Source organism: Ictidomys tridecemlineatus, chromosome 1 (genome assembly GCF_052094955.1).
Source record: "Ictidomys tridecemlineatus isolate mIctTri1 chromosome 1, mIctTri1.hap1, whole genome shotgun sequence".
Classification (NCBI taxonomy): domain Eukaryota; kingdom Metazoa; phylum Chordata; class Mammalia; order Rodentia; family Sciuridae; genus Ictidomys; species Ictidomys tridecemlineatus.
In genome coordinates, this window is record NC_135477.1 from 185,834,556 (window position 1) to 185,862,128 (window position 27,573).

A 27,573-nucleotide genomic window follows, 5' to 3' on the forward strand; every position below is an offset into this window, starting at 1 on the left:
AGGCCCAAAACCACCAGTCACTCTTTCTAGGACAGCCACATCCTGAAACTGGCAGCCCACTTGCTGTTATCCTTGTCACCACCCGACTCATAACTAGAGAGGGAGCCTCACAGAGGAACAGCTCTGTTTGGAACACACCCTGGAGATAAGGAAACTCAGAACAATTAGCCCCTGAAGACAACAGTGTCCCCAGAGACCTGCACTTCCTCTTCTTTCTCCCTTGGTGTTCTGTGGCTGGGGAGCATCTGCTGAGTCACATCAGAGCCACATGCTCCACTCTTAGTTTCCACCACGCCTTATTTAGAAGCCATGTCACCACAGGACACAGGCAGAGAAGTCCGTGTGAGTACCAGGGGCAGGTGGGAACATGGAGTATGCAAGTCGCCTCAGCTTCAAAGTGCTCTTGGGACAGTCATAGGATTGCAGGTGCTACATCAATAGAATGAAGCTCCAAGGGACACCAAGGGACGAGAACTAGTGATGGTTACACAAGCCTTTCAAGGTCTCATCCCACCAGGCAGCTCAGGAGCTGGTAAGGGAGGCCCAAGGGGAAGAGACCAAAGCAGGCACAGCAGGGGGTGAACCTGCTGGGTGAAGGGTAGACAGAGAGCATCCACCAGGGCTGGGATGGCTTCTGGCTTCCGGATATAACTGCTGGGACAGGGCTGTCACCACCACATCCACCTAGGAAGATCAGCTCTTCAGAGTAATTTTACTTGTAAAGTTAAATTTTGGATGAATATTGCTTTTGAAGGGCCTAATTAGGGTCACCTACCTTTACTTACACACTTTGAAAATATGTCCATTTCCAAAAAAAGTTTATGCCAGAATCTCTAATCTTTTGGATTTTTTGTTGTTCTTTGGTTTTTGTTTCTTTCTTTTTTTTTTTTTTTTAGGTGACCCTTCTCTCTCTCTCTCTCTCTCTCTCTCTCTCTCTCTCTCTCTCTCTCTCTCTCTCTTGCATTACAATTCTTAATACACCTTTATACCACAATTTATCATACTTCATCCACCTCCTCTGCATCCACTGGTAGGCCCTTGGTCAACATATAAGATATGTTGACACTTGTTTCTTTATTTAAGTGTTTTACATCCTGTTTCCACTTTTAGGAAACCACCTTCAAACACCATGATGAGTTTTTTCCTGATTTCCCTCCCACCTTGCCTCGAATTAATCCAATAACTATGTCCTTTATCTTCCTTTAAATATCATAGAAAGCAGAAGAAAATTGTTTTTCCTCTGGCTCATGATTTTTCCTTCTTGTCCTACAGTGGAATTTGTGGGAGACCCATACATTCAGACCCTCTTAGCGTGGACCTGCAGCAGGAGTGCTCAGGGCCAAGGCATGTTTCTGTATTAAACTGTCATCCACAAATGCATGGTGTAAAGCCTGGACCTGATCTAGGAAGCCCCTGAAGAAGTGTGTAAGTCTGAGGCCTGGAGAAGTGCCCCCGCCTTTCTCCTGCGTTTCACACAGACTGGAGACTGGATCCACAAGAAGGGCTGGGGCGGCCTCCAAGCTCCCTGGAGAGCTTCCCAGACACCTCGCCCAGTGGAGGCCAGGAAGGCCTGGCATATGTGTCTTCCATTTGTCAGATAGATAATGGGTTCTGTGCAGCTGCAGCCCGGGTGGGGCTGCCTCTAATAGCCGGCAGAACACCCCACGACTTTACTGTGCCATTCCACCCCAGCTGCCCTGGGATGTCCCTGAGGATATACAAAGCCTCTAGTCCACACTGACCCAAGGGCTTCCACACTGACTGCCTCATCCACAGTGTAGACATACTGCATGCGATGACATTGGGATCCACTTCTTACCAACAAAAATCACACTTTCTGGAATAGCGCGTACAACTAGCCCTATCCAGTCTCCCTGGATGGCCACCTAGGAAGGAGACACATCAAATTCCTGAGGACCCAGCACACCAGAAAGACAGTCCTGCATCTTCGGCCGCTCTCTGCACACTGCTTCCTCTGAGTAGAATCCTCTGGAATGACAGGGCAGGCTGTGTCTGCCAAGCCTCCGGAGCACCAACTTCAGACACAAGCTCCTTTGTGAGTTTTCAGGTCCATCCCCGGGCTCACATGCTACCTGTGTTCTGCTGCCCCTCCCCCCAGTACTTGGGTCTGGAAATGTCACCCTTCTGTGACACTATTTTGTCCATGTGCCAGTTTCCCCTGAAGCAGGACGTGCTCTCTGGTGCATGGCAGCTGAAATCATCTATTAAATGAGTAAGTGGTGGCCTGCGGCCAGTCTGAGAAACACAGGACAGCACTGTCCAGTCCAGCCCTGTTCACAGCCAGTACTGCTCCCTACATGTGCTCAAGTGGAGACTCTCTCCCATCTAAAACACAGAGCAGGTGTAAGAGAGATGATGAGACTCTCTTGGGCTATCACATTTGTTAACTTCCTGCAGGAGCTTGACTCGACTTTACTCTGTCCTGGCTCAGAGGAAAGGGACTTGGGAATAAAAATGTGAACAGAATGCATTATTGTCCCTGAATCAGGCAAATTGCATAAAATAATAATACAAACCACTCTTTAAATGTAGCATTATCACATAGATACAGTTTGTTGAAATGCAGGTGCGCTGTCTGGAGTTCTGGGCATGGAGAGTGCTGGGGAGGGCATCTGCCTCCTCCGCATCCACTTCTGGTAGGCCCTTGGTCCACTTTCACCACCACTGGACCCTGGGAGTGGTCAGAGCTTGGCCCTTCTCCCTGAATTCTTTCCATGGCAGCACCAAGGTGCATTGGGTGCCAGCATCCCTCCCTGGGCAGGGAAGGTTGGTGCTGTGCCTACAGGGAGTAAGAGACCACCTGGGTGGGCCAGGCTTCAGTGGGGCTTCTGGGGAGAAACTGCAGGGCTAGGAGCTCACACTCATTAGGTCAGTGCAATAGAAAGCAGGAAACAGGGCTGGAGACATGGTCGCAGTGGAGTGTTTGTCCAGAATGTGCAAGGCCCTGGGTGTAACCCCAGCATGAGCACTGAAAAAGGAAAACCATGAAAAATAAGAGCAGAAAATGGCAAGAGTGGGGAGCTTGTAAAGAAAGTGGAAACTTTGGCACTGTTGGAGAAGCTAGAACTACCTTATGATGTGGAATCCCACCTCCAGGTACAGACCCACCAGAATAAACCAGGGTCTGGAAAGATTGCATGTGTATTTGTGCTCTTAGAGGCATTCCGCACACGGCTGAAATTCAGAAGCAGCCCATGAGTTCCTGACAGAGGAGTTAATAGTCAACTGTGGGGTGTGTGTGTGTGTGTGTGTGTGTGTGTGTGTGTGTAAAATGAAACATTATTACGGTTACACATGAAGAAATCTGCAACATGTTATGATGAGGATGATTGTTGCAGAAGTGACACTGAGTCAAATAAGTTGACAGAAAAGACGAGTATTAGAGGACGCACCTGGGGTGGGCAGGATGAGAGGGACAGAAAGCAGAAAGGTGTCGCCAGCCACGGGGCAGAGCAAGTGGGAAGTTATTATTTAACAGAGCGACAGCTGTGTATGGTGAAATGTTTAGGAGATTATCATTGTTTTCAACACTCTTGATGTATTTAATATCACCAACTCTGTGCTTAAAAACAGGATTGTAAATTAAAAAAAATTTTTTTTAGTTGTAGATGGACAGAATACCTTTATTTATTTATTTTATGGAGTGCAGAGACTTGAGCCCAGTGCCTCACACATGCTAGGCAAGCACTCTGCCACTGAGCTACAGCCCCAGCCCCCAGGGTAGTCAATTTTTTGTTAAGTGTATTTCACTCCATTAAAAAAAATGTCACGGGGCTGGATTTATGGCTCAGTGGTAGAGGGCTCGCCTAGCATGCATGAGGCACTGGGTTTGATCTTCAGCACCACATAAAAATAAAATAAAGAGAAGTAAATGAAGGTAAAATAAGATGTTTGAAAAAAAATGTCAGGGTTACAAATGCAGGGTGCAATTGCTTAAGTGGAAACAAACAGAGACATTTTAACAACCCCAAGCTGGAGGGAAATGCTGAGTCAGACCTGGTGCTCTTGAGGTCTCAGCTCAGGCTGTGGGGCTGGGAGATTGTGGATCCCTCAAGCAGAGAGGAGGGTGGGACCTGGGAGAGATGAGGGCCTTGGCCAATAGGGCTCCTTGTAAACAGGAGGCTGTGCAGAGACCAGCAGCCCAAACTTTGTTTATGTGGTGCTGAAGATCAAACCCAGTGCCTCATGCATGCTAGGCAAGCACTCTACCACTGAGCCATAAATGCAGCCCCCTGCCAATAGGAAGTAAGCTAAGGCTAGCAGCAGAGGAGAACATGGGTTCTGTATTCCAGCTAGCTGATGGCTTCATAGGAGGCTGGCCAGGGAGGCCAGAGGAGGTGTGGAGGATGGGCAGGGCCCCCAGGGGTGGTGGTGGGGATCCTAAACTTTGCATCCTGAGTCTATCAGGGTTAGGGTCAGGAATGGAGAAGCTGAGCATCAGAACCACGTTAACAACAAGGAGCATTGGCACAAAGATTGTTTACCCTGAAAGAGAGACCATGAGAAACAGGAATTCAAGTTAAATAATCAGATGCCCGGGAGGAGCTTCCTGCAGGGCTATTACCATCCACCCTACTACTGGCCCACTCCTAAGGGAAGTTTGTTTTTAAGAACAATGTTATAGACCTCATTCGCCTCCCAGTGTCAGAAAACAAGCAATTTTAGGCCTGGCCCTGTGGTGTAAGACGTAATCACAGGTAATTACAGGGGCTTGGGAGGCTGAAATGGGAGGACTGGGAGTTCAAAGTGAGCTTTATCAACTTAGTGAGGCCCTAAGCAACTCAGCAAGACCTTGTCTCCAAATAAAATATTTTTAAAAAGATGGGGATGTGGCTCAGTGGTTAATCACCCCTGGGCTCAAGCCCTGGTGCCAAAAAAAGAAAAAGAAAAAAGAAAGAAAACACTTTGAGCTTAACAGCTCTAAAACAATAAGTGACCTCCCCTATCTCACCCCAACCTCCGAAAAACCACCATGACCCCACCAGTAATGGTGATCTTTCCTTAGCCTGCCATCGTATGGGAGTGTCTGGGTTCAAATTACCCTAATTATCAACTTATCCATGCATGGGAGCCAATAGTTGCTTTATTGTATTTCAAGTTTTGTGAATCAGATATTCCATCCTTTGCCAGAGCCATGGGGACAGAAAAAGATGATAAGAAAGATACAGATGTCATGCTGGATGCATAATGGTCACCTTTGAATTCTCTCCTACCTTCTTTCCCCACCCCCGCTTGCTAGCATTTGCTGAGTGTCATATGTGCCACTCACTCTATGAAGTCCCGAGGACACGGCAGTGAAAACAGGAGCTGGCCCCAACCGGAAGCAGCTCATCTTCTAACTCATTATCCTTGCTCCACTCATTTTGTTATCTCTTTTTCTGTCTTTAGTTAAATATATCCAGCTTATGCCAGGACCTCTCTTTGGCATGTAGTGCCTCTTAGCTCATGTGACCCTCTGCACAGCCTCGTAAGAGGCCGCAGCACTGACCTCCAGTGTGAGATGAAATGCAGCAGGGAAAGTGACCCAGCTCGTCCCAGCCTCTTAGCAAGTGGCACAGCCTGCAACCTGGAACCAGGTCGGCTTCTCCAATTCCAGGCCTGCGGCCCTTTCCCTTTCTTCTCAAACCTCACATCTTCAGTATCCTGCTTGAACCTGAAGTGCCGATCCATTTCATCTCTCCACCTCACTTTTGGGCAGGCAACCTCAGGGTCCTTTACACCCCACTGACTACCAAAGCCCAGGCCAGGATTTGGGCTCATAGGCATGAACCTTGGAGGACAGGCCAGGGCCTGAGTCATCTGGCCCAGCCACTCCCTGCAAACTTATCTTGCTGCCACTCCTCAGGCCCAGCATGAGCCTGGCTGGCCGCCTCTGGCCACCTGGTGCCCCAGCTGCCTTCCTCCACAGCCACTGTGTGCACTGGTGGGGGATCTACCTGCAGCTTCACTCACCCCCACACATCAGCAGACCTGGCAGGGTCTGTCTGGACCCTGCAGGCCACTGTAGAGTCCTCTGCTATATTCCTGCAGTACCAGTGGGTGATATTTCTCCCAGGTAATAACTTGTAATGACACATTGGCCTGACTCTGTGCTCATCTCTTTCAGTTGACCTCAAGGCTGCTTTAGAGATGAGGTCCTGGCTCTGTTCCTCATCCTCATGTCTCAGGCCCCAGGGTTTCGTGGCTACCAATAAACACAAACATGCACAGACAGACTGATTTGCCAGAAGCACGACCCACTGTCATCTTAAAACTCATCCATAGTGAAATTGCACTTTGTTCAGATGACAGACATTCCCACCGACCTGCCAGCCTTCTGGATGACATTAAAGACCTCACTGTACTCCTACAACTCTGCCTCCCTTTGGGGGAGCAGGTCTTTGGTTAATCCCCTACCTGCTCCTGTCTCAGTCTCCCCCCTCCCATAGATGCACTGATGGTGGTGGGAAATGTGTCTTCCAACTAACACCTTGGATTACCTCTTTCTCACTTCCAGTGTATGCGTTGCCCCAATTGTAACACACCAGTCCATACTGGCTGTCAGCAAATGGGTGCCACATTTTTTAAAATATTTATTTTTTATGTGATGCTGAGGGTGGAACCCAGTGCCTCCCACGTGCTAGGCATGAGCTCTACCATTGTACAACCTCAGTCCCAGTGCCATATTTTTTAAACCTTCAGAATTGTTGCTGGGCTGTAGACCTATCATCATTACGTGCATCTATTCAGGTATCTCCTCTTCAATGGTTTCATTTCATTAGATAATTCACAGAAGATAGAAAAACTAAAGTTGGTGGAAAGATTAAGAAAAATGAGCATACTATATAAAGAAAAAGATTTAAATAATGACTATGCTATAGGAAGACCATGGAGTGGATCAGCAATAAGGAGAGGAAGGAGCTCAGTTATTCTTCAAATCTCCTGACCCTGTAAACATTAGTAGCCGCTTCACTGGGAAGGTGCAAGGCCTGGAGAGAAAGGTTCAAATGGGCGCACCCTTAGGCAAATATGTGCCACCGTGTTGAGTTCACCTGGAATATCGTGAAGACCACAGAACCTGGCTACAATCAGCTAATCCCCTTCATCGATGCACTTCAGGTTACTTTGTGGTTTTTTGTTGTTGTTGTTGTTGTTTTGAGTTTTTTTTTTCGTTTGTTTTTTAAAAAAATATTTATTTTTTAAATTATAGGTGGACACAATATCTTTATTTTATTTTATGTGGTGCTGAGGATCGAACCCAGTGCTTCCTGCATGCTAAGGGAGCGCTCTACCTCTGAGCCACAACCCCAGCCCTTACTTTGTAAAATTTTGTTAAACTTTGGACTTTTGAACTTTTGAGATAAGTAGTCAAATCTCCATAATGTCTCCCTTTCAGATGACTTAAATGTTGCATTACATCAAAGAACTCAAATAAAAATGTTCCCTGGAAGGAAGAGTGAGGAAGAGAGAAAGAGTTCAGCTTCCTAGGAAGTGAGGATTACTTGAATGTCAATTTCACTCCTGAGGCTGACGGTGTCTGAGTTGTAAATCATCAGCAGAAGTGGATAATTAAGACTCTTGAACCCCAGCCAGCGATAACCCATCCTGGCCATGAGCCCTTCTCTTGGTTCCAGGCGACAGAGGAGATAACCGGCGCCGCGGAGCAGCGGCAGCCACGCGGCCAAGCGAGGCCAGTACCATGGCCTTCAGGACGCCCGGGGAGCGGCTCCAGGAGGAGGCCCGGTGCTCCGTGTGCCTGGATTTCCTGCAAGACCCCATCAGCGTGGACTGCGGCCACAGCTTCTGCCTCCGGTGCATCTCGGAATTCTGCGAGAAGTCGGACAGCGCTCAGGGCGACGTGTACGCCTGTCCTCAGTGCCGCGGCCCCTTCAGGCCCGAGAACTTTCGGCCCAACCGGCAGCTGGCCAGCCTGGTGGACAGCGTGAGGCAGCTCGGGATGGGCGCGGAGCCCGCGGGGGCGCGTCAGTGCGCGCGGCACGGCGAGGACCTGAGCCGCTTCTGCGAGGAGGACCAGGCACTCTTGTGCTGGGTCTGCGACACCACGCCCGAGCACCAGGGCCACCACACCGCGCCGCTGCGGGAGGCCGCCAGGAGCTACCAGGTAAGCGCGGGAGCCCGGGTGCCGAGCTGGGCGGCGGGCCGCTCGTGTAGGGCGGAAGGCACCGGGGCACCGAGCCCTGGCCCGCCGGGGTCGTCCTGCCTTGGCTCCAGCTAGCCAGCGCGGGACCGACTGCCGAGCGCAGGACCCTCGGTCCCTGGCTTTCAAGCTGGTTTTTTTCTTTCGGATCCCGAGCCGGCGGGCTGTGCAGTGAGTCTCCGGTGACAGCCTTGCACCTCTGTCGTACTCGCTTCCACTGACGGGATTCCTAGGGCGCGGCATTTGCCTGGTATCCATCTGGGTCTCTTAACCCGGGCACCAAGGCCACCCTCTGGGTCGGACCTTCGTGAGGAATAGCGTCTGCTCAGGCCTGGACTGTCTGGGTCCCCTGAAGTAGGGGGCCACTCAACTCCACACGAAGGTCTGGGAACCGAGGACTTGAGCATTCCCCTGAGGAGGTGCTTGACCCCGAGAGCGCTCCGAGGAACTCTGCCCAGGTGTCTTCCCACGGGTGCCCTCGGGTCCTGGGACACACTCTAAACACGTGCCTGTCCCGGCATCTGGAACAGCTGCTAGCACAGAAGAGGTCAACGCTGTCTTTTTAATCTATGGCACAGTTAGCCAAAGCACTCCGTCACACTGGAATAAGTTCCAAGTACCAGCTTTCTTAAAACGTTCATTTATTTATTCTATTTGTTTGTTTTAAGTTAAGGACTGGGGTATTCACGAGCCAACATTCATCTGGACAATCTTGGAAATTTCTCTCGATTTTTCCTCTTGATTTCTGTTATCCTCTGCAAATTACAGGTACTAGGTACTCTCTAGCCTACCTGAAAAGTCAAGTATGCTCCTGTCTGTCTAAATCCCCAAGGTACCATACAGAACATGGCTGCTGTGATATCGCTAAAGATGTTCTCTGTTTTCAGTAGTCAACTAGATAAAAAATAAGTACCATCCAAACTCCTTGGCCTATCAATCACGACTTTCTAGGTTCTGAAGTCCCCTTCCTTCTGCTCTTATCCGATCCAAACATGGGACTCAGCAAAATTAGCCTAGTCACTCTTGTCCCCAAACATGCTCTTCTTTCACCTCCTTGCTTTTGCTCAGTGTCCTTGGTCCCAGGGAGCTTTCCTCCTTGTACAAGTGAGAATGGCTCTATTCCTTGCAAACACCAAACATATGCCTCTTTTTATTCTGATGCCACCATGAATTCTAATGTTACTTTATGTGTACTTTATATAGAGTATTATAATATTTTAAAGTGAATGATGTATATGTAAGATTTATTGAATAAGTTTGGAGGTAGAATTTGTATTATTTTCTACTAAAAGCATATTTCTATATATGTCTTTATGGGTGCTTCCTGTTTTTTTTAAAAAAAGGCATGCATTTGCTTCTTGGAAGGGTCTTATCACTGAACAGAGATCTAATTTCTGGGTTTTTGTTTGTTTAATTGTTTGGTAGGCTTTTTTATATTCTTCTTTTATTCCTTTTAAGATGTACAGAATATTGTGTTTTTCACCTAAAGTATTTTATTTTATTTATTAATTTATTTATTGACACCAAGGATTGAACCCTGGGGCTTTACCACTGAGCCACATCCTCGGACTTTTTATTTTTTTTATTTTGAGATAGGGTCTCACAAGTTGCTTAGGGAGGTGTTAAGTTGCTGAGGCTGACCTTGAACTTGAGATCCTCCTGCCTCACCCTCCAAGTTGCTGAGATTATGGGCATGTACTACCGCACCTGACTTCATTTAACATATTTTAACCAACAAGATTTATTTTTGGTGAAATATCATGACTTATAGTACTAATAACAAACACTTGATTCTCATCGTAATTAATAAGAAATTGTATCACTCTTCAACCTAGCACCAATAGATGACATTTCACCTAATGATGTCTTCATTTTCCTCCATCTATTTTTTACATATTCATTATAAGTATTTTTTTCAAAATTGGCACTGTTATAAAATGTACTTATTTGACATTGTAATTCTATTTCTTGACATTAAGTTTCTTATCGTGTTAATGTAAAATGTTTTGCCACTCACTTTTTACATTTTAGTCATTGTAGTTTTACTATCGTAATGGTGCAAGGAGCATGATTTTAGATGTATCTTTGCATCTGATTATTAACTGAGTTACCAGCAAAGGTGTCCACTATATTCTAGGGAGTTTTCCAGTTGATCCTGCAGGTCCTCACAGTCTGCTCCACACAGGTGAAGCTGCAGATGGCGCTGGAGCTGGTGAGGAAGGAGATGGAGGAGGCCCTGATGCAGGAAGCCAACGTGGGGAGGAAGACTGTGCTGTGGAAGGTAGGGGCGCTTGGGCCTGGGGAGCTGCAGGCACCACCCTCTTCCTGAGTCTCCATTCTCCAGCGAGCTTGCCATTTACTTAGGCACTCTATGGAAACATCTCATGGCCATCCTGAATTGTCCCAGACCCCAAATGACATTGTTTATTTTTGTTTTAACCTTGTCGGCAAGACCCTATCCAGATTATAAATAGCTTTACTCTCTTGATCTTACTGTGAAACTCACTGCTGGGGTGGGTGCCACCACCTGCTACTGTAGTGTCAAACTGTATTTGTCAGACAGTTAAATAGTGAATGCCACAGGCTTGGTGACAGATGTGGTGCAGTTCCCAGGGGCCATCTATACAGGGAGGGACTGGAGCCTTCAGCCTGCTTGGGTGATCCATCCACGGTTCCCTCTTTCTGCAGCCCCTCCCCCCTTGTTTTTCTCCTACATTTCATTTACCCACTGTGGCTGTGAACCTTATCTTCTCCTATTGCTATGTCTATTAGTAAAGTTAAGCCCTCCTCTCCTTTCCACAGCTGGAGAGGCTTTGGGTCACCACGCTTGCTGCTGCCATTCATGGCAGAGGCTGGAAAGTTGCTCGGCTCCCTACAGTGCCCAGAACAGCAACTGCACCCCACAACAGTGAATTGTAGGTCAAACCTGCCAAAGTGTCAAGGCTGTGAACCACATATAGTGCATGGGTAGATGGGTATATTATGTACAGAGCACAGTATACAACATGATCAGTTATATTTTATAGAATATTCCTCTTCCTGCTAGAATCATTCTTATATTTTATATTATTTTATATTATTTTTATATTATTTTCTTCCTCAAAAATATAGTTTGGGTTGGGAATGTGGCTCAAGCAGTAGTGCGCTCACCTGGCATGCGCGGGGCACTGGGTTCTATCCTCAGCACTACATAAAAATATTAAAAAAATTCTCTCTCTCTCTCTCTCTTTAAAAAAATTTAGTTTGATATACTATCTTCATACAGATGTTTTCATAAGGACATTTATTTATTTATTTATTTACTTATTTATTGTGCTGGACATTTAACTCAAGGTGCTCTGCCATTGAGCTACATCCAAAGCCCCTTTTACTTTTTATTTTGAGACAGGTCCCACTAAGTTGTAGAGGGTGGCCTTAAACTTGTGATCCTCCAGCCTCAGTGAGTCACTGGAATTACAGTGCAATACTGTACCTGGCTCCTAAGGACCATTTTTGCTAACATTTTTCTTATGAAATAAGTCTTATCTTCTCCTATTGCTATGTCTATTACAGGTAAAGTTAAGCACTGATCCACAATCTTTATTATTTAAAGCTAATAATATTTAATTTTTTTAAATATTGGCCTGACCACAGATTTATGAAATCAGGAGCCCAAGTGCAAGATCTGAATTCCCACATTTTAAAACCTCCAATGCATGTCATAAAATAGAAGTGATACTAAGATATCTTGTTCAGAGGCAAGAAGCCATGTCTGAACTTCTTGGTCGTTCATGTTCACATGAGCTAGAACCATCAGGCACAGGCTTGATGGAAAGGAGCTCTAAGTTCTGCAGCAGCACTTCTTCTTTCTTCACATCCAGAGGGGGCCGAGCAACATTCCAGCCTCTGCCATGAATGGCAGCAGCAAGTGTAGTGACCCAAAGCATCCCCAGCTGTGGAACTGGAGAGGAGGGTATTGTGGCCCAGGTTCACAGCCACTGTGTGTAAATGAAATGTAGGAGAAAAACGAGAAATTATCAGGTTTAAAAACAAAACGGACAACCCAAGGTGGCACTCAAGAGGGTGACATGAAGGAAGCCGGGCTGCTGCTGCCCCTCCACCCCGTCATCCCTGGTGCACCCCTGTACTCCCCTCCCTGTGGCAGTGCTCAGCCCTCTCTCCAGCAGCCTGCCCTGGGAGACAGTTTGCATTTCTATGAGCCATGCCTCTCAGGAAGCAGAATGTGGAATGCAGAGTCAGTGTCCCTGAGGAGGAGGCCAAGAGTGTATGAATCAGTGATTTAGAAAACGGTAAAGGAGGTAGGAATGCAAAATGGGAAGAAGGAAGTGGGAGACCTTGGCACTGTGGCCAGTGGGGCCCTCAGCTCCTTGGGGGGTGGGGGGGTGGGCAGGTGTTGCTGTCACTCAACCGCACTCAGCCTCTGCAGTAGATGGTGGCAGCAGGTGGCACTTCCCCTAGAGGGGCGATCCAAAGTCCAAAGTACCTCCAGACATTTGGGGAGAACTATTATTTGGATTACAAATATATATATATATATATATATATATATATATATATATATATATGTCTTTTATAATAATTTTGATGATAATTTATGTCTTTCAATTAAACCAAGAAACTATCAGGTTTAAAAACAAAACGGACAACCCAAGGTACAGATGCTTTGGGAGGGTGACTTGCTGCTCATACTCAGTTTAAAGCTGGGTTTCTAGCTACTAATTTCAAGAGAATAACATTTAGATGTGATCCCTGCGCACAGTGTGATCCTTAGGTTCAGTCAGACACCTAAGTGTGAGGGCCAGGTGTGCCTCAGGGGCAGAGCTTGCCCAGCCTGAGTGAAGCCAGGGGCTCTGTCCTCAGCACCAGGAGCAACAACAAGAGCCGTGATGGGAGATTTGGGTAGGGGCTGGTGTATTAGCCAGGAGTGAGTGGACTGCGTGGCAGTTAGTTCTTCTGGGCTCTGCAGAGGACATGGCCTTGTGCTGGTTTCTTGCTTCTCCTGGGACAAGAGAACATCTGTGTGTTCTCCTGTCACATTGTCCCTCACAGCCCAGGTCTTCTGCTCTTCCTGGCCACCCACCCAGCAGCAGAGCCAGCCCTCTGCTGTGGGGCCACACAGGCTCTCGGAGGTGCTGCATTTGACTTGTGATATTGAAACCCGAATGTCGAAGGCCTTGCCTCTGGCCCTGCAGCACAAGGGGGCCCACAGCCACAGTCTTCCCAGACTCTGAGCTTGAAAACCCCACCAGCCACCTCTCCTGTTCCCGGCCTCTGGTTTCTGAGGTCCTCCCCAGAGGTGCAGAGCGAGGGGGGTGGGTTCAGGGGTGGGGGGTGGTGCGGGACGTTTCTTCTCTGGCTGCCTGTCCCACACTTGAGGCAGGCCCCGCACACCTTGCCCCAGCCTGATGGGGTCTCCTGTTGCTCCAGGAGAAGGTGGACATGCAGCGGCATCGCTTCAGGTTGGAGTTTGAGAAGCACCACGGCTTTCTGGCCCTTGAAGAGCAGCTGCAGCTGTGGAGGCTGGAGGAGGAGGAGAGAGCCACCCTGCAGAGACTTCGGGACAGTAAGGACCAGCTGGCCCAGCACAGCAAGGCCCTCAAGGAGCTGGCAGAGGAGCTGGAGGAGAGGTGCCAGCGCCCAGCCCTGGGGCTGCTGGAGGTGAGGCGGCCTCAGGAGGTCAGGCCCACAGAGGCTGAGGCGATGGGGACAAGCCTTGGCATGGGACACGAAGGCACCCAACTCTCTAGGACAGAGCTCAGCAGTGCTTCCTTAGAAGGCATCTTATGACTGAATACTGGGCCCGGAGTCAGGAGGCACCCAGAGGACCATTTAGCTCATGCAAAAGACAAAAACTTCAATAGGTGATGAGATAAAATTAATTATTTATGGAATCGTGAACAGCTGGGGCAAGGACAAGCTTCACCATTCTGGCTGAGAAACTGTCCTTTTATCAAAGATGATATTGCTCATTTTCATAAATTTTCAACCCTCAAAGCCTCTGGCAGCCCATTTCATGGAAAATAGCCAGAAGTATGAGCAGTGCTTCACCTAGTCCAGCTTGAAATTCCCGTGTTAAGTCCTAAGGGGAGTGTATGGTGGGAGTGTATGGACTCCAGTCATGGTGGGAGTATATGGACTCCCATGCAGACTTGTCAATCTGTTGGGACTTCAGAGCAGTCTTTTTAAAGTTTTAATTGGAGACAGGGTCTCACTCAGAGGCCCAGACTGGCCTTGAACCACCCCCTCCTGCCCCAGCCTCCCCAGGGTCTGGGGTCACAGACACGGCCATTCCGACCCACAGGTGTTGTTCACAGGGCTGCCTGCAAGAGAAAGTCATTCACCTGGTACTTTTCTCTGTACCTTGCCCCAGTGACAGGTGAGGATTCTAACCTAAAAGAGAGTGCAGATCCCCACTGAGCAGCTGGCCCACAGTGTCCCAACTGACTAGCCTCTGGACACTGCAAGTTCCAGACACATAAACCCAGTCGCTGTCCTGTGAAATTTGCAAACACAGTTGTCACTATTGTGGCATCTGATGAGGAATCACTAAGTAACTGCATGAAACACTTTTATCTACCAAGCACTTTATTTAATCTGTCCATTCTATTTTTTTTTATTGGTTTTTCAAACATTAAAAAGCTCTTGACATATCATATTTCATACATTTGATTCAAGTGGGTTATGAACTCCCATACAGATTGCAGAATCACATCGGTTACACATCCATGTTTTTACAAATTGCCATACTAGTGACTGTTGTATTCTGCTATCTTTCCTATCCTCTACTATCCCCCTCCCCTCCCCTCCCATCTTCTCTCTCTACCCCATCTACTGTAATTTATTTCTCTCCCTTGATTTTTTCCCCTTTCCCCTCACAACCTCTTACATGTAATTTTGTATAACAATGAGAGTCTAAGTGTGATCCTTCAGTTCATAAGCGTGATGATTGGGTGTTCATGCTCTTATGTGAGATGTGCCGCCCTCTAAACCTTGTTACGACATCGGCACATTACCCGTCTGACGTGAAGAAAAAAAAATGCCCATTCTATCTTTATTCCCATTACCAATGTCATGGCTGTGCTCATTTCCTAATGAGTAAACAGAGAGCCAGAAAGAAATTAATTTTTCAAGTATAGGTGGCAAGTAAGCACAGGAACGTTGGCATTTTCAAAAATAATATTCACTGCATTATCTCAGATAAATCTCATTTAAAATGAGTATTTCTTTGCACCATATAAATGTTAAAATGATTTATAGTACAAATCATAGTAAGAATATACTCTTACATAATTTTTGTCTGTGTCCTCTCTCTTTCTTCTCTGATACCAATGATCTTCATTTTACCCCACTGGCCAAGACCCAGGCCGATCATGTCCATAAAGGACAAGGCAAATGGTTTCCCTGCATTCATGCCTTGTTGAAATTTGTCCGACTGTTGACCACTTTTAGGGAAGAAGACAAGTGTGTTGGAGGTGACCTTTTTGTTACCCGCTTTGAGATACACTGTTGCTGGATAGTAGTGACTTCCTTTCTTATCTCCTTAGACAGTTAGTAGCTTTGTCTGTTGCTTCAGAAAATTCGAATTTGAGGATGACCTTTTCTGGAGTACTGGGACAGAACACAGGGCCCTGTAAGTCAGGCAAGCCCTCGACCATGAGCGATATGCCCAGTCCCAGGATCTATGCCATACTTATATCTGTTCCTCGAGTAAATTCTGAAAACATGTAGGATTTTTACCCTAATTGCATCTGTATAAAGTGCAGAATGTAACTGTTAAAATAGCCCAACAACCAGAACTATCAGTTGACAATCCATAGTTCATGGATAGGTTTCATGGGAATTAATATAAACTTTGTGTAGTCTGACTCTTTTCTAATTATATGCCTGATTTTTAAATTTGAGAGTCATGTGAGAATTCACTTATAGCCTTTTTTTGCCTTTAGTTAACAGAGATTCACTGTCATCTACAGTCTTATGTTGCTTGTTAATTATTTCCAGTACATTCTAAAGACATTTTCGTGGTGTGTCCCCAGTCAACTGTGGGAGCACTTACACCTGCTTGTGTCTCTTACTTCCAGGGTGTGCAAGGAGCCCTGAGCCGGTAAGTGAGGGAGAGGAGGAGGTGGAGAGGGCTGATGTGGCCATGCTGACATTTCTGGGTTCTCTGCTCTTCTCAGAAGTAAGGCTGTCATGCCGCTGGAACCAGAGACCATCCCCATGGAGCTGAAGACCCCATGTTGCATCCCTGGCATGCGGGAAATGTTGAGGAGATTCCAAGGTGGGTAGACCCCCCGAGCCTGGGAACTGATGCTGAGAGTGTGAGGCTTACTGCTGTCCTTACTGCCCTGGCCTGTGGCCACAGCAGAGTAGCCACAGCAGAGTCTCAGGTCTCTGAGACTCACTGTGCGAGTGTGCTCTCATATGCGAGTGAGCTCTCAGGGTGTCGCGGCCTCTCACCTGGGGTCCAGCCTGGCAGACCTCCAGCTCCTTCCTGGGGCACAGTGCATCAGTCCTGCCCAGCAGAACATGTGGGTGTCTCCCTCGAGGAGTCCGTCAGTTCTCCGGGGTTGCCCCGCTGGCTCCCACTCACTCTATTCTGACACTGTCCACCTGCAGACATCATTGAATCCCACAGGTTGAGCGCCTGGTCCCACAAGGCTGTGCCCTGCTTCAGGAGCAAGGAACAAGCAGGCTGTGGCTTGTGCCTCTGACCAGCCAACTGCAAAGCAGCTTTCCTGGGACCCGCTCTATGAGCGCAGTTTGTTTGCTAGAACAGCCCCCAGAACTCAGTCCCTACTCACACTTGGTCAGTTATTGTACAGGGTGTTGCAGAGGATGGGGACCAGCAGCCGGGTGGAGGAAACCAACAGGGTTGGTGTGGGGAGGGGCAACACGCCCTCTCTGGGTGCTCCCTGCAGGATCTCCTTGTGTGCAGCCACTGGCAAGCTCCGTCTTTGGGTTTATGAAGGCTTCATTCAGCAGGCATGACCAATGACACCACTGGCCACTGCTGGCCCCTGGAGCTTCAGCCCCCACTCTCCTCCCAGAGGTAGGGGGATGTTGGACTGAAGGTTCTATCCCTTTAATCCCAAGGGGATTCTCTGGAAACTAGTCCCCATCCTGAGGTCATCTAGGCCACCAAGCACCAGCCATCTCACTAGCATGCAAAAGAGTCTCTTGTCTCAGGACTTTTGGGAACTGGTGTGTCAGGACCTGGGACATAGACCAAAAATACACTGCACTCTCTCACCATGACTCATGCACTGCCCTTGGCCTTCCTGAGGATTTCAGTGTCAGGCTGTGAAGGGGTGGAGCAGTGCACCTGCCTGCAGGAAGGGGGAGGGGACATTTGTGCACAATCCGTGCGGATGCCAGTCAGGGACACCCAGAGGGTCTGCATGAAATGGCTTTGTTCACCCAATCATGTTGTTCTTTAAAATGGTGACGATTCAATATTTTTACTATTTCCTTTTAAAATCTACTTTGTGCCACATAATACAAACTGTGGCTTCCCAGGGACAGTCTTGTCCTGTAATGAGAAAACCTACCTCAGTTGTAGCGCCCAGTGACCCCCCTGTTTGGTGGATAAGTGAACATACACTAGCCATGTGACTTGATGAGGGCCTTCGTAGCACACCCCCAGACTCTGTCACCTCCTATGCTTTTCCTTTTTACCGAATTAAATAGTTAGTGAATGAATCCAGCCTTTGCTGCCTAGTTTATGCTGCCCTTTCTACCAGGTGAGTAAATCATTGAGGAACAAAAGCAAATCAAATGTGCTATGACCCGTGATTCATGGTGCAAATACTGACTTCAGTTACCCAGGCACACGGCTGTGAGGAGAGGACACGGACTTCTGGAGAGTGTGATTTTTTTTTTTTTTATTGTTGGTCGTTCAAAACCTTACACAATTCTTAATACATCATATTTCACAGTTTGATTCAAGCGGGTTATGAACTCCCAACTTTACCCTGTATACAGATTGCTGTATCACATCAGTTACCCTTCCATTGATTGACATATTGCCATTCTAGTGTCTGATGTATTCTGCTGTCAGTCCTATTCTCTACTATCCCCCCTCCCCTCCCCTCCTCTCCCTTTTTCTCTCTCTACCCCTTCTACTGTAAATCATTTCTTCCATTTGTATTATCTTGTCTTACCCCTCCATTACATAGTTCTTGATATATCATATTTCACATTTTGATTCAAGTGGGTTATGAACTCCCATTTTACCCCGTATACAGCTTGCAGAATCACATCAGTTACACTTCCATTGATTTACATATTGCCATCCTAGTGTCTGTTGTATTCTGCTGCCTTTCCTATCCTCTAGGATCCCCCCTCCCCTCCCCTCCCCTCCCCTCTTCTCTCTCTACCCCCACTACTGTAATTCATTCCTCCCCCTTGTATTATTTTTCCCTTTCCCCTCACTTCCTCTTGTATGTAATATTGTATAACCCTGAGGGTCTCGTTCCATTTCCATGCAATTTCCCTTCTCTCTCCCTTTCCCTCCCACCTCTCAACCCTGTTTAATGATGGTCTTCTTCTCGTGCTCTTCTTCCCTAGTCTGTTCTTAATTACTCTCCTTATATCAAAGAAGACATTTGGCATTTGTTTTTTAGGGCTTGGCTAGCTTCACTTAGCATAATCTGCTCTAATGCCATCCATTTCCCTCCAAATTCTATGATTTTGTCATTTCTTAATGCAGAGTAATACTCCATTGTGTATAAATGCCACATTTTTTTTTATCCATTCGTCTATTGAAGGGCATCTAGGTTGGTTCCACAGTCTTGCTATTATGAATTGTGCTGCTATGAACATCGATGTAGCAGTGTCCCTGTGGCATGCTCTTTTTAGGTCTTTAGGGAATAGACCGAGAAGGGGGATAGCTGGGTCAAATGGTGGTTCCATTCCCAGCTTTCCAAGAAATCTCCATACTGCTTTCCAAATTGGCTGCACCAATTTGCAGTCCCACCAACAATGTACAAGTGTACCCTTTTCCCCACATCCTCGCCAGCACTTATTGTTGTTTGACTTCGTAATGGCTGCCAATCTTACTGGAGTGAGATGGTATCTTAGGGTGGTTTTGATTTGCATTTCTCTGACTGCTAGAGATGGTGAGTATTTTTTCATGTACTTGTTGATTGATTGTATGTCCTCCTCTGAGAAGTGTCTGTTCAAGTCCTTGGCCCATTTGTTGATGGGATTATTTGTTATCTTATTGTCTAATTTTCTGAGTTCTTTATATACTCTGGATATTAGGGCTCTATCTGAAGTGTGAGGAATAAAGATTTGTTCCCATGATGTAGGCTCCCTATTTACCTCTCTTATTGTTTCTTTTGCTGAGAAAAAACTTTTTAGTTTGAGTAAGTCCCATTTGTTGATTCTAGATGTTAATTCTTGTGCTATGGGTGTCCTATCTGGAGAGTGTGATTTGATGCATGTTAATAATTATAATAATAGAAAGAAAAATCTGCGTGATGGGGAGAGGAGCAGAGTGTCGGGCAGCAGGAAGTGCGGCAGGTGTGCTGGGACTGTGAGGACAGGATGGTGAGGGCAGCCCAAGGGGAGGGCGAGGAGGACAAGGCAGCAGGGCTGGGGAGGTGGGCTTGCTTCTGTGAGCAGCACTCAGTGGGAGAGCACAGGGTGTCCCTGGGCAGGACTGGCCTTGTGTGCACATCATCCGGGTGCTTTATTGTGATGAATTAAAGATGCCAAGACAGCAGCTGGTGTCCTTTGTCACTGTTCATTGACAGCTGAGTGTAGGTGACCCCCAGTGTTGGTATGAAAGGTGCCAGATGGCCACATCCTTGGCCAACCATGGAGGCGGAGCTGCCAGATCTGCTCCTGAATGAGGTGTGTTTTGTGGTGAGAGGAGAGTGAGGAGGACACATGGTCTTGGACCCCAAGAACTGCCACACAAAATGGCTGGTTGTGCTGATGGCCATGCTGCAGGCAAGACCCAAGAAGGGCGACTGGTTTGGGGGCACTTTGGCAGATACTTAGCATCCAAAACTGGCCAGGGAGGCAGATGAGTTCACAATAAGGACCTTCAGGGGAGAGTCCAGGCTGGCAACATGCACTGCAGTCAGTAGCAGAGGACTGGAGTTGACTGGAGAGTTGAGTGAGCCAACCTACAACCACAGGGCATGGGCTGAGAAAGAAGTCCCCAACTTGGCACTGCGGCTTTGACCTGGGGCAGTGACGGAGGAGATGGGAGACCAAGATGGAGGGAAGCATGGGTGCTGGTGAGTCTGGAAAAGAGCAGGAGTCTCTCCAGGACAGTCAGGTCCTCATGGTGCCAACTGTCACAGATGTCCCTTCACCACCCTGGTGGCCACTGGGAAGGTATTACCCTTGACAGCTGGGTTTAGGAGAAAGGAACAGAGAGAACTAGCCAAAGCTCTTTCACAGATTTCTTTGGCTAACAATGGAGCTGAGCATTGTGCATGTTAAATGAGCCCCGCAGTCCCCCCCCCCCGCCCCCGCCCCCAGAGCCACATTCCAGGCTGGTATTTGCTTTCTGTGGAGTTGGGAAATCAGGTACAGTCTTTGAATCTCCTCATCAATATTGTGAGGTGGTAGTAACCACATTAAGGATGGCTTCCTAGCCGGGTTTAGTGGCACATGCCTGTAATCCCAGCAGCTGGGGAGGCTGAGGCAGGAGGATCATGAGTTCAAAGCCAGCTTCAGCAAAGGCAAGGTACTAAGCAACTCAGTGAGACCCTGTCTCTAAATAAAATACAAAATAGGACTGGGGATGTGACTGAGCGGTTGAGTGCCCTGAGTTCAAGCCCTGATACAAAAAAAAAAAAAAAATTAAGAAGAAGGTGGCTTCCTGATTTAACATAGGTAATGAACACACAGAGCCTAGTGATGTGGCCAGTCAGGTTTAGATATCCATAGAAGTTCATGACGTGTGGCTTGAAGATGAATTGGACTAGTACGAGTAGTAACTGTTTTTGCCATGGCCTTAAGGTCTATTAATGAATTTACTACCTTTGAGTGCTTATAAGGAAGTACTCTGGTTTTGATGTAGATGCGTTTGCCTACTATGTATGTGAATCAAACCTGCATCAGTCTTGCTGGGACTCCACAGTACATGTTAGATGGTCCTCCTGTTGTGGAATCAATCACTACAAATAGCCACTTTAGACCACACCCACTAGTAAGCTCACAGGTCCAAAGATCAGACTTGCAGGTGGGAGTAGCTGGCTCCCTTGCTTGGGTTAGGGTCTCCGAAGGCCAAAACCAAGGGACTGAGCCTCTCTGAGGAGTCTGGAGAAGGACTTTCCAGCTGGAGTTCCCTGCAGCTGCAAGGCCACGGTCCTTGTTTTTCCTTCAAGCCATCATTTGGGGCCAGTCTGCTTCAGAGTGCTCTCACCTTCCCCTCGTGACCCTTCCCACCTTCCACCCTGGAAAGGCTGTATCAGAGCCAAGTCTAAGACTCTCTTCTGCCACCATCTTGATAGCTAGAGGACTTTCTAGTTTTAAAGAGCTTGTGGGATTAGATCAGACCCTCCCAGATAGCCTTTCTTGTCCTAGAATGTCATATAATCATGATGGTAATAACACCAGGGTGTGGAGTCAGGGCATCTAGTGTACAATTCCCCCACCACAGTCACACCATTTTGAAAGTAGTGGATTTCATATTAATGAAATTATCCTATAGGTTTTGAGAAAAACAGTTTATAAATTTCATGCCAAGCACAGATGATCCTAAGTGCACCAAGAGCTCTGGGTGCAAATGCAAAGTTGCCTTCGACTGGGTGTTTGGCTTCCCAGCAAGCTGACAGCGCTGCTGTCCTAATAGCCTGGTTAAGGCTGCCCTGGGCGCCCCAGCAGATCAAAGACGTGCTCAGACCCTGGAGAAAGGCCTATTTCTTGGGGCAGTCTGAGAGAGGGTGTTGCGGACGCTCACTCCCCGGGGCATCTAGTCTTTCCAGTTTATTCACGTGTCCCATCACTCTCTCTGCAGTGGACGTGAAGCTGGACCCCTCTATAGTGCACCCCAGTCTCCTGCTGACGGCCGACCTGCACAGCGTGCAGGACTGGGAGCTGTGGAGGGACGTGCCCCGCAACCCCGAGCAATTCCCCTGCATCCTGGGCTTGCAGAGCTTCTCATCAGGGAGACACTACTGGGAGGTGGTGGTGGGAGTGCGGGCAGAGTGGGGCCTGGGCGTCTGCCAGGACTGGGTGCAGAGGAAGGGGGAAGCCACGCCGTCCAGCAGAACGGCATTTGGGCCCTGTGGCTGCTGCGCGGCTGTGAGTACATGGTGCTGGCCTCCCCGTCCGGTGCCCCTGCTGCAGCTAGAGAGGCCGCACCGCATCGGGGTCTTTCTGGACTACGAGGCTGGCGAGGTGTCCTTCTACAACGTCACGGACGGGTCCTACATCTACAGCTTCAGCCAGGTGTCATCGGGTGTCCTCCGGCCCTACTTCTTCGTCTGCGACGAGGCGCCGCTCATCTTGCCACCGATGGCAGAAGTGAAGACAGGGACCTTGGCGTCCGGGGGCCACCCTGACCCTCCTCCCGTGGGCGACCTTCAGTCCTGAAGTGCTGTGCTCAGGGTCCTCCCGCAACCTATCCAAGGGCCCTGGAGAGCGGCGGAGGACGGACATACAGCTTCACCAAGTGCCCAGCTCAGGGCAGCCTCTTACTCGGGCCTGGGGAGGTTCCTTGAAATCCATGCTGTGTATGCGGGAACGTTGAACCTGGAGGGTCTCCTCAAACTTTTCCCGAATGGCCCCCCACTTACTCGATGGCTTTTCTTTCAAATTAATAGTCTCGTATTAAAGAGTTCTGAATGGTCCTTATAATTTCCATTCTCTTCAGTATCTTCCCATCCTGACGCTGAATCTCCAGACTGAGAGATGGAAACCCTGAAGGGGGCCCCAGCAGGCTGAGGCTGCTCCCTCCTGGACCCTCCCTCACCTTCCTCCTCCTCTGTCTCATTCCTTGCCCCTCCCCCCTTTTTTCCCTGGATACCTCTGGTTGTTTAAAGTTTCATTTCCTTTTACATCGACATAGTCAAAACCATCCTTCACACGTGTGTGTTTCCAGTCACAGTCTTCACTTGCTTTCTGTCTTTATTCTGGGAACAGTTTTTGAGGATCGTGAAATTCATTGCTCCGACCATAACATGGATTTTGATCTTCTCTCTTTATCTCTGCATATGTTTGTAAAAGTAGGAATGCCCTAGAAATTTGATTCAGCTGGTTTTCTTCAGGGTCAGGAGGGACTAAGGAAGGTTTGCATCAGCTTGCCAAAGGGCTGCGCCCATTCATGGGACCAGGGGACAGCTGCAGCCTCCTGCCTGCTCAAGGGACTGGCCCCAGGACCGCAGCAGGGGTCCTTCACTCAGGGTCTCCTGTGTCTGGAACAATTTACTGCCCTCACAGTATTAGGGTAGGTATTTAAGGTCATGATTGATGTGACTAGTTTAAATTTTTTTAACTGTGTTTTTTAAATAAAATGGTGATGTTGAAAATGAAATGATAAAAATAACTTATTTTTTTTAAAGAAAGAGTGAGAGAGAGGGAGAGAGAGAGAGAATTTTAATATTTATTTTTTAGTATTTGGCGGACACAACATCAACATCTTTGTTTGTATGTGGTGCTGAGGATCGAACCCGGGCCGCACCCATGCCAGGCGAGCGCGCTACCACTTGAGTCACATTCCCAGCCCAAAATAACTTATTTTTGAAGTATATTCTGTACCTTTCCAACAAAATCCTTTAAAAGTCATGGAAGACCTCCTATTCTGCCACCTTTGTCTTCATTTTTATCTAATATGTAATTGCTAAACAAATATTATAATATTCTAATGCTAAATGCTTAAATGCTGAACAAATATAATTTATGAGCAAATTTAATTAATGTTATCTTGATAATCTACCCAAAGTGTATTCTTCCTTTTTAACTCCATCTCAAAGTTCAAGATGCTTTTTTCTTCCCGGATATTTCTGCGACTGTCCTTCCCTGGCCTTGCAATCATGTGAATGACAACTTTCTTTTCAGCTTCTTAATTGTCTGGTGACAAGCAAATGCTTGCCCTCTCTGCCTCTCATTTGCAAACAGAAGAGGTAGAAAGATGTTGTAGAAACCAAGCTGTCTCTGATGTGCAAGCCATGCAGGGGACAGCTCTGAAGTGCAGCCTTCCACACCGGGATGACAAAGGCTCTCTGGGGTGAAACCTCCAGGGACCCGGCCATTCTCTGGGACAGGAAGCCTTCTCGTGGGAAGTGGCAAGTCTACAAGCCTCTGCTCTCTCTGCAGGGTGAAGAGAGCCTCAGGAACACCCCTGCCTGCCCTGGAACCTTGTCTCAACAGTGGCCTTGAGACTTGTCACCTCCTGGATTTTATTTTGATTTCTCTGGGTCACTAAATGTCAGTCCTTCTTAGCTCCAGTGTGCTAAGCTTCAGGGATCTCCACAGTTCCTATTGCAAACTCTTCTTCATTCCTTCCAATTCCTAAAAGGTTCCCACCATTCCCCTGGGATTCTTGCTTATTACCTGCCAGATCCTCTAAATACGTATCTAATTCCTGACCTTCTTCATTCTTTCTCCTGAGCCTTAGCTTTTCACAGTCAAGTGCCATCTGTCATCAAAATAGATATTCTAGGGGCTAGGGACATAGCTTGGTTGGTAGAATGCTTGCTTTGCATGCACAAGGCCCTGGGTTCAATCCCCAACACCAAAATAAAAAAAGATATTCTAAGCTCTATATGCCTAAATCTTAACCACAAATATCTCCAGGTCTCCCTAAATGATAAAAAGATATTTTAAAGCCTCCCCTTCTGAAGGGAGGCCTGCTCATTTCTTTGTCAGGTAGCCCAAACACCTTAGTGACTCCTTTCTGCATTTCACTCCAGCTCCCTCCCCTCAGCGGTAACACCCTTTTGCTTCCATGGACCAGAGTCCAGTCAGCCCTTCCCCACCCCCATCCTGGTAGTCTGAGCTTCCCCTCCCTTGAGATCACTGGGTTCATCTCACAGTGGTCCCTTCACCTCTGAATGTAGCCCTCATTGCTCTAAGGTTTATTTAAAAAAAATTTTTTTTCCTCTCTTCTCCCCTCTCCCCCTCCCTAACAAGATTTGGAAGACAGTGTCATCTTTTCTTCCCCTAGTTAACTGCCCTGGAACACCTGCTACAGGAAGAGGGTGCCTGCTGAGGATCTGGGAAGTGAGGATCTCCAAAATGTGAATACTAATAGGCCATCAGGGCAACTTGAAGGCCCCCTCCTAGAATGTAACCCTTGAAAAAAAATTTTATCTCCTTTGCTAGCAAAGCAATGAAGCTTCTCTTTCCTTTTCCTCAAAACCTTGGCTTCATTATCAAATTGGCATTGGAGAAAGGGACCGAGCTTTTGGTTACAAATCTTGTCACCAGAGATGGGACCCGAGAAGAAGCCCTGGCTTTGGGTTTCTTAGACAGTCCTGGCACCCCATGAACTGCATTTCTATGCTGAAGATGTAAGATGAACTTTTGGAGAACTCCTGGAAAGTTAGGGGTGAGTGGGCCTCGGGTGGAACTGAACCAGAGGAGCTATTCCTGTAAGTAAAGGGACGGACGGAGGGACTCCCAGCAGCTGCTGAAGCCCCTGAGCTCTGGGGGCCTCTGTTTTCCTTCCCTGCACTGTAAGGATCTTGGTCTACTGGGAGAAAAAGGAAACTGAATGCAGTAAAGTTTCAGCACCTTGGCCACCTGGTAAGCTGCCCGGTGCACACTGAGACCTTTGATTCTATACTTCTGGTCCCCTTTGTGGGAGCATCTGGTTCCCCACCCCTATGGGAACATCTGAGGTGCCACTGATGTAGGAGTCACAGTTAAGAGGGAGTTGGGAACTTGGGGAGATTTTCCCACTATCTGGTCTGTTTTAAAGGTCCCCATCTGTCTGCCATGGTTTGGGGATCCTCTCTGTTTCTCTGTCATTATGTTTCTTTGTTTTATCTGTTTCTGCCCTTTAAGACATGGACAATAAGGTGTTGATCCTATAGATTGTTTCTTGGGAAAGATCTTGACTAAATGGGCCACCTATAGATGTAAACGTGACTAAGAAAAAAATGTGACAATCTGGTCTTTGAATGGTTTTCTAAATTATTGTACAGTTGGGAGTTGGTCTGTCAGAGATAAAATGAGTATTCTGTATATACAGACATGTAGGCCATTACATAATAAGGAGTCTTAACAGTCAAAACTAAGTTGGATGCAAAAGGTGCTGCCCTAATGTGTGAGCAGCAGGACACCAAAGGAGGATTGAAAAAAAAAAAAGAAGTTTTTTCCTTTCAACCCAGTGCTGACAGTGTGAGCACCTTCTCAGCCTGGCCCCAGGCAACTGCAAATCATCCTGCTGTGGGTCAGGATCACCAGTTCTGGGATCAAAGAATAAATAAATAAATGAATACAACTCAAGAAAGCTGCCTGGTCTGTAGAGAAATGGGCGAACAGGATCTGCCTTCTACTCTGCTTTTTAGCCATTCTTTGCCCAGGGATAAAAGTTTGAGAACAGGGCTCAGTTTGCTGCCTCTGAAGACAAATGCCGGCTGTAGGTCTCACTGATTTTCTTTCTGTGTTTTTGTCTCATGGGTTCAAAGAATGAAATCCATGGACGATGACAGAGGATAAAAAATTTTTAAATTATTTTTGAGTAAGGAAAAAGAAATGAAATTCCCCGTCATGCGAGGAAGAAAGTGGCCGAAAGCTTTTCCACTTGAGTACACTAGTCTGGGAACTTAGGCTGCTGGATAAAGGCTCTGATCAGAGTCCATGTTGAACAGACATTAAAAGCGATCGAACTAATTGTTGGAATCTATGCTGTAGGATGTTGGGAAGGGATGAAAGTTATTGACTTGGCTGTGACTTTCTATTTGGCTGAATGCCTTTAGCCCTGAAGTCTGAATTTTTTTTGCAACCTCCATTTGGGTCCACCCCCATTTCCATTTTCCTGCCACCCTGGGGACAAAGGAGTGGATTGGAATGCTGGACCTCACTGGGTTTACTTTACATTTGGAAAAATTAAACAAATAAATAAATAGCCTTATCTGGAACCCATTACACTCATTGTCTTATGATTAACTAGCCTATCTTAATGGGGGGGGGGGGTAAAAAAAAAGCTGCCAGTCAGTAGGAAAGGGGCAATGGTCTCCAGTACTCTTCAATAAAACAATAACCTGGGGAAAAGATAGTCTCCCCTTTCTAAGCTCTGAAAGCATGTCCTATTTGGCCAGAGGACACTTCTGGGTGCAGCCCTACCTGTTGTCCAAAAAGCTAAAATATAAGGGCCTAAGCACCTATGTCTTGGCACTGCTGATTTCTGCAGAGAGAGAGGTCCTAACAGTCTTTGTATAGTCAATGTGAACTTACAGAATTCCCTAGATACATACATACATACATACATATGTAGAGAGAATCTC

At 47.4% G+C, this 27,573-nt stretch overlaps 1 protein-coding gene and 1 non-coding gene across 2 annotated transcripts; both read left to right on the top strand.

Moving 5' to 3' along the window:
* Positions 1–7,684: 7,684 nt before the first annotated feature.
* On the top strand, positions 7,685–27,207 carry LOC144378590 (E3 ubiquitin-protein ligase TRIM58-like). Its single transcript, XM_078053107.1, is given in 8 exon segments — positions 7,685–8,122; positions 10,344–10,439; positions 13,586–13,816; positions 16,237–16,259; positions 16,336–16,436; positions 22,137–22,382; positions 22,385–22,452; positions 22,454–27,207. Coding segments are annotated over 8 exon segments (1,449 nt in total). The 5' UTR covers positions 7,685–7,699; the 3' UTR covers positions 22,715–27,207.
* On the top strand, positions 15,080–15,181 carry LOC144367857 (small nucleolar RNA U13). Its single transcript, XR_013427393.1, has one exon. It is a non-coding gene; the product is annotated as a small nucleolar RNA U13 (small nucleolar RNA).
* Positions 27,208–27,573: the final 366 nt, after the last annotated feature.